The sequence below is a fragment of the Dermacentor andersoni genome, chromosome 3, assembly GCF_023375885.2.
Source record: "Dermacentor andersoni chromosome 3, qqDerAnde1_hic_scaffold, whole genome shotgun sequence".
In the NCBI taxonomy this organism is placed as follows: domain Eukaryota; kingdom Metazoa; phylum Arthropoda; class Arachnida; order Ixodida; family Ixodidae; genus Dermacentor; species Dermacentor andersoni.
Window position 1 is genome coordinate 53,250,580 of NC_092816.1, and position 6,591 is coordinate 53,257,170.

At 43.4% G+C, this 6,591-nt stretch overlaps 1 protein-coding gene across 1 annotated transcript; it reads right to left on the reverse strand.

Annotated features, from left to right (window-relative positions):
* Nucleotides 1-1,369: 1,369 nt before the first annotated feature.
* On the reverse strand, nt 1,370-6,323 carry SmD3 (small ribonucleoprotein particle protein SmD3). The gene is made up of 2 exons (XM_050169619.3): nt 5,882-6,323; nt 1,370-1,737 (listed from the first exon to the last, which is right to left on the reverse strand). Exons 1-2 carry the CDS (start codon nt 6,198-6,200, stop codon nt 1,688-1,690), a joined length of 369 nt encoding a protein of 122 aa, XP_050025576.1. The 5' UTR covers nt 6,201-6,323; the 3' UTR covers nt 1,370-1,687.
* Between the last annotated feature and the right edge of the window lie 268 nt (nt 6,324-6,591).

A 6,591-nucleotide genomic window follows, 5' to 3' on the forward strand; every position in this document is an offset into this window, starting at 1 on the left:
AGACGGCCTATGGGTTCCGCAACAAGTTGCGGGCTCTCTCCTTGGGCAAGACGCGTGGTGTCCGTTGCAGAATCACTTGCAATGAAGGCTTACGTAGTTTGGCCGTTTAACACTTGAAATGTAAGCTGCTCTTATCTCCCCCCCCCCCCCCCCCCTATTTACATGTCATGCCGGCCATTGACAGTATCCAACCGGACGGACAGTTGCGCTGGTTAAGAACTCTCACTTCGAACAACAGTTGAGAGAAAAAGGAGGTGCGGGAACTGGATTATTCGACGCAGAAATAATTTCGGCATAATGGGTGCCATGGTAAAATTCGCTTATAACGAACTGGACTTTTTAACGAGCCCAAGTACAAAATTTCGTCCTATTTTTCAGATACGTCGTAAAACTGCTTCTTTGTGAACCGTTGTTCGCGACACAAATGCAAGCAATAGATGCCACAGACAGCCTTAATTCGCATTTATTGTGGTAATACAACTAAGATTGAAAGCATGTGAAATTTTGCTGCTGGAGTTATGCATTCAGTGTAACTTCCAAAGCCAGACAGCAGCAAATTTGTATATAATTTCTATATAGGAATATGAAAAATATGATAAAACTTCAACGTTGCTGCATTGCAAAGCCTACCTAGCTTAGATTTTTTTTTTTTTTTAATTATGAGACATTGTGGCTTTCTTTATCCGTAAATGATATGGGCCTACCAGTTTTCACATGAGCTGCCTGACAGATCAGCCAGAGCAAACACCAAATAAAAGCTATTTTGCTAGACAGATGTAAACACTGCCAATGCTGCCATCATGAAAGCAGGTGTATTTTGTTGGTGGTAGCCTTCTGCCAAAAGTTAAACACGTACAATGTTGTTTGATATAAGCAATTTACAGCGGTAATGTTTACGGAGCTCAGGTACTTCCAAGATAAAAATTGGGGGTCTCAAACAGGCGCCCTAAGCAACTTGTGCCCTCTTGCGGCATTTTCACCAGTTGCATCAGCATAACTTGCCCAAGCCTTAATACTTTCCTGCTCCTTTGACAGCAGCAGGAAAGGCAAAAAACTGAGGTGCTATGCATCTTTGGATAGCGATCTGACTTGAGCTTTGGAACTCATGATACAGGACACAATCAGTAACACCAGAGCGCAGTTATAAATGGATTTCACACTGCACTGTGCTTCCTTGTCGTACTTCTTTAGAGACATGCGCACACAAAGACAGGACGTCGAACGAAGAAGGGACACGCATCATGCGCATGGTGTGCGTCCCTTCTTCGTTCGACGTCCTGTTTTTGTGCGCGCATAATCTCTAAAGAATCATGTACAACCGACTCGCCAAAAACATAACGCTTCCTTGTCACAGACACTGACAAATGCCTACCCAAGAAAACTCAATTTATTCCACTTCATTCTTTACAATTCAAAGTAATGAAAACACAAAACAGAATGGAGCATGGGAAAGAACAAGAAACATCACCGCAGTGTGCCAGACAAGATGATGCTGACTTCACCCACAATCATTTATTCCTTCCAGAGGCTACTGCTCTTCCCAATGGGAGATGAACCTTGTGGTGGCTGCAGACAACACGAAAACGCGATCCATGCGCCTGGCATGTATAGACCCGACAAATATTGACTGCTGTGGTGATGCCATGAAGGTGCTGTGCATAAAACATGAAGTACAGGGCAGGGGGGCTCATTTCCGTCTCTGGAACAAGGCTCTGGCTCGACCTCGTCCTCTTGCAGCTGCGTAAATGGAGAACCGGATATTCAAGGAATCAGTCAATTGAAAATACCCTCACATGTTGTAACTAAACATGCCACTTTTACAATTCACAAGAACCACTTTTGTAAGACACCAATGCGATAAATGCAAACATGCTTTACTGTCTACTACTCCCCATACTGGTCAGAGTTTTAGAGATTTGATGGTTGGTGCTCTGAACATGGTAATGCATTTCCCACACAATGGGTTTGGTGCGCAATTATGTGTTTAGCTAAAATGTATTCAAAGTCAAACATGCGATCCCAGCTGACTCGACTAAGGTGTTCACTATTACACACACTGTAACAAAAGAGTGCTCCAAAGTGACCACTGGAGATTACAATGTGACAGTTGAGGCTGCTTCTTAACAGTTCATGTAGGTAGTGTACTTGATGAGGCCAGATGGCTTAGGCAGACATCACATTCCTTAAGGCATGACCGAAAGTTCTACAAAGTGGATTCATTTGACATGTTAAGCAGCTTTTTAAACAGCTATCATGAAGAGAAAATTAGATATAGAAGCAGAAATGGGGGATGCTTCTATATCTATATAGGGAGAGGCCTTCGTCCTGCAGTGGACATAAAATAGGCTAATGATGCTGATGGGGGATGTGAAAGTGTGTTTTAGAAACATACCCCCCTACCCCTCCCAATTCCTGCCATCACTACATTTTGCGCAATTTTTTTTTTTTTAAGGGTTAAGCCAAAGTTTATAGGTTGTTTGCATGCGAAAGGTGTGGATATCTTTCCCTGGGTTGCATAGATGAAGCCTCCTCCAATTCAAAAGGGATTTTAATAAACGCTGAAAGGAAAAAATTAAATTATGGGGTTTTGACGTGCCAAAACCACTTTCTGATTATGAGGCACGCCGTAGTGGAGGACTCCGGAAATTTCGACCGCCTGGGGTTCTTTAACGTGCACCTAAATCTAAGTACACGGGTGTTTTCGCATTTCGCCCCCATCGAAATGCAGCCGCCGTGGCCGGATTCGATTACAGAATTGCGATATCTTTCATTGTCGAGTTACAAAGATGCAAAGTTGATAGTTTCCTTTTTCTAGGTGTTGCAAGTTTCAAATATTTTGATAAATATCATCATCATCAGCAGCAGCAACAGCAGTCTATTCATGCCCACTGCAGGACGAAGGCCTCCCCTGCTATCTCCGATTAACCCTGTCCTGCGCCAACCGATTCCAACCAGCACCTGCAAATTTCCTTATTTCGTCGCGCCATCCAGTCTTCTGCCGTCCTCTACTGCGCTTCCCTTCTCTTGGTATCCATTCTGTTACCCTAATGGTCTAACGGTTATCTAGTCTGTGCATTACATGACCTGCCCAGCGCCATTTTTTTCTCTTAATGTATATTAGAATATTGTCATTACGCATTTGCTCTCTGATCCAAACTGCTCTCTATCTCTTAAAGTTATGCCTAGCAAATATATCGATATGATAAATATATCAATGACCTAAATAAAAATTTGCTGCCTACAGTAACTAGATTTTAACCTTTTCTTTTAAATGCAACAAGGTTAATCAAACTCAGTGCAGTGGTTGCCGAAAAAATTAAATTTCTCGTTTTCTATGTACAGTGCTCATGGAATGAAACGCATCAATTCAGGGCTAAATGCGCATACTTTCGGTACCAGTGGCTGCAGTTCATGTCATATTAACATAATTTTGGCGTGTGCACTTAGATCAGAGTCCGCTCCACCTTTGGTGTCCGGATTCTTAGCAACATGACATTGTACTCTCGAGTACTTTGTACATATGCAGGGTTCTATTAAATGCTCCCTGTCACGTTTCGTTCCATGAGCACTATTTAGGTGGGAGTCCCCGAACTACGCACAAACTAAAGCTTCCTGCTGAAGCTGAATAAAATCAAAACGAGAGACTGTCGTTTTTCCATTTGGGCATGAGTCAGACACAGTCACCGACCAGCTACACAACGCAGCGCCTTGCACATAAGGAATGATTGTGCTTTAGTTTACAGTCACCGACACAGACAAAATTTTCATTGCAGCATTAAAAGTTCTTGTGTTTTGAATGTGTTCTTTGCTGTTGACGCAACGACTACCAGGTCATGAGGTGTCGTGTCTGCAACTTTTCTCATGACCTCTTAAAAACAAACTGATGCCACCTGTCACCTAGAGCAAATTGTCAAGCTTCTGGACACTGTGTGTTGCATGTTCAATGACACACATGACTGTTCGCAGAGGCTACTGGGAAACGGAATGATCAATATACAGCTAAGGGCTGTGCAGGAGTCAATACTGCCCTCACACCTGATTCCACATGACATGCAACGTTTCAAATGACACTTAGGATGTGCAATGCTAAAACCTAATAACCAGTGGAAACAGCAACAGAATTATACCTCACAGAGCATAGATATCTATCGACACCATGCACACTCCCGGGGCCAAGCACCAAAACTCGAAGTCTCAGAAAGCCAGCGCAGCTGTGAAAAGCTGCAAATCGAGTAACCTGAAACAATGAGCTTTTTCATAGCTGCTGTAATTTATAGCTCACGCAGACAAAATGGCCAATGCAAGCATTTTGCGTTGCTTCAAGGCTAAACCCCATGAGCGCGATTTTGTGCACGACAGCGACGAATCGGGCCATCGCTTGAACAGATAGCTCGGTCTTGTCGCGCTATCGGTTGGTTCCGCAAATCTAGAATTCGTCACCCGTCGGTCGGAAGTGCTATGAGCAACTAGCCAATAGTAGGCAGCCGGAACGGGATGTACATTAGTGACGTACTACCGGTTTGCACACATGCGCGCTTCTCAGTATACAAACAGAACGAGCAAACTACCAAATTTTGATATGTTAAGAAAATACCCCCCCCCCCCCCCTCATTGCAAGACCTTCAGAAATACTTTATGTTGCTTTGTACAGCCAAACAAATCAACGTAAATAATTATAGCAAGTGCCACGCCAGTTTGGCGCTAACTTGATCCCCTAATACCGGCGACACTGGAGAGCTGTCGCACGAAGCTGTCGCATGAAGCGGTCGCTCGCTTGGAGTTTGACTTCTGGGCGACGAGCGAACGCGACAGCCATCTCCATCGCGTCGCTTGTCGCTGTCGTTTGCAAGGGGTTTATACTTCAAAATGGCAAGTGGGAATCACACCGGAGGCCAAGTCTAATAAATATGTCCTTTGAATTTTTGTTCTCAAGACTCACGAAGGTGCGAAAATTCCGCAAATGTGAGCAAAACTGCAAGTGCAGTCTTGAAGCTACGAGTTGGAGAGTCTAAACTAAATGACCCCAATGTTACTGCATGGCACCGTGCTGAAATGACATCACTCGAATTGAGCTATTTTCTATGGCACGGTAAGGAAAGAGCTAAAGTTTCGGATTACGGCCCTATGTATCATATCCTAACTATGTATTCTTAAATATGGCCCCTTATTTTTGATACTTCACTTAAGTTCGTGCATGCATGCACGCCAATCAAAGCTGAAAGTGTTCATGGGCTAGAGAACATGTTTCAACTCCACGAATGTAAGTATAGACAGGTATGCTACGGATGATGTCTGATGTTAAAAAGGGAATCACCTTCATACACATTGCGAGACGTTGATACTGCAACTGCATGGCCGAAACGCGCATTATTAAAATTATGCGTCACAGCCAAGCTAGCACTACTTTCAGAATTCTAGAAATTAGTTAAACCGCCCTGACAGGGCTAACTGACATTTCAGTAATCTTTACTTTCTGCAAGTAGCTGCACCTGTTGTAGTAGTAGTAGCAGTATAATTATTAGTAGTAGTAGTAGCTGCCACTGTAGTAGCAAGACGAGTTCTTGGGAAGGAAGAAACCATGAAGAACGCTGTTAATAGGACACTTATGCAATGTACTCCAGCGCTTAAAATGCGGAAAGCAAGGATAAACATTCTACAGGAAAAAAAAAAAGGAAAGCAGAAATGTCGACTATCTGAGATCAGCTACACCGTTGAGCTGTTCACGGAGACAAGGGAAAACGAAACATCGTTGGCTTGGCACCGGTTATTGTCTTACCTACACCGGCTACAAACAAAACGGTAGGGTCGCGATAAACAATTGCTTTACTCGATCCCACAAGAAAGGAAAACTGCACCGAGTAGAAGAGAAACGTGGGCTAACCTTGCGCTCGTAAAATCGCCGACTTGCCCCTGCCGGCGGACGCCGTCGCACTTTTGGCACCGGCTTTTTTGAACATGGGAGCGTTTTTGAGCATGTCCGGTAGTATCATGAAACGTATCTTGCTGCCCCTGATGTAGACGTTCTCGAGCTGAGCGACTCGACCGTCGCGGTACGTAACCGTGATGTTGCACATCTGACAATTCATGTTGTCCTCGGCCTCCACCAGTTTGCCCCGGTAAACTTCGCCGGTGTTGGTCTCGCAGGTGACGATGTGCCCTTCAGCTTCGTGAAGAACTTTTATGGGCACACCGATCGACATGCTGGCTCAATTTCTGCGAGGACACTCGACTGAATTCACGCAGATTCAAACAGATTACGAGAAACACCGGCTCTTCTCTCGTAACTTCAACGTTTTTGGTACGTTCCCGCTGTAAACATTGGTACCGCAGCAAATAGTAAAAAAAAACTATATTCAACAGTTATGTCATTAACAAAACAAGATTAATTATTTTATCTCAGAAACTGCAAAAATTTTATAAAATCAAACAAATTGATTTAAAAATTTATTATTTGCTGCGATGCTACAGTATGCACTATTTGTTGTTACTTTAATGAATATTTGATCGAAACTGTGACTACAAGAGCTGTAAAAACCAACACTACTCTTGAAACAAACGATAATGTCTTATATTTTAATATAATTACTAGCA

Coding starts and splice junctions, on each gene's coding strand:
- SmD3 (XM_050169619.3), bottom strand. CDS start 6,200: ATGTCGATCGGTGTGCCCATAAAAGTTCTTCACGAAGCTGAAGGGCAC. Junction 1,738..5,881: donor GGCGATTTTACGAGCGCAAG/GTTAGCCCACGT, acceptor CCATTTACGCAG/CTGCAAGAGGACGAGGTCGA.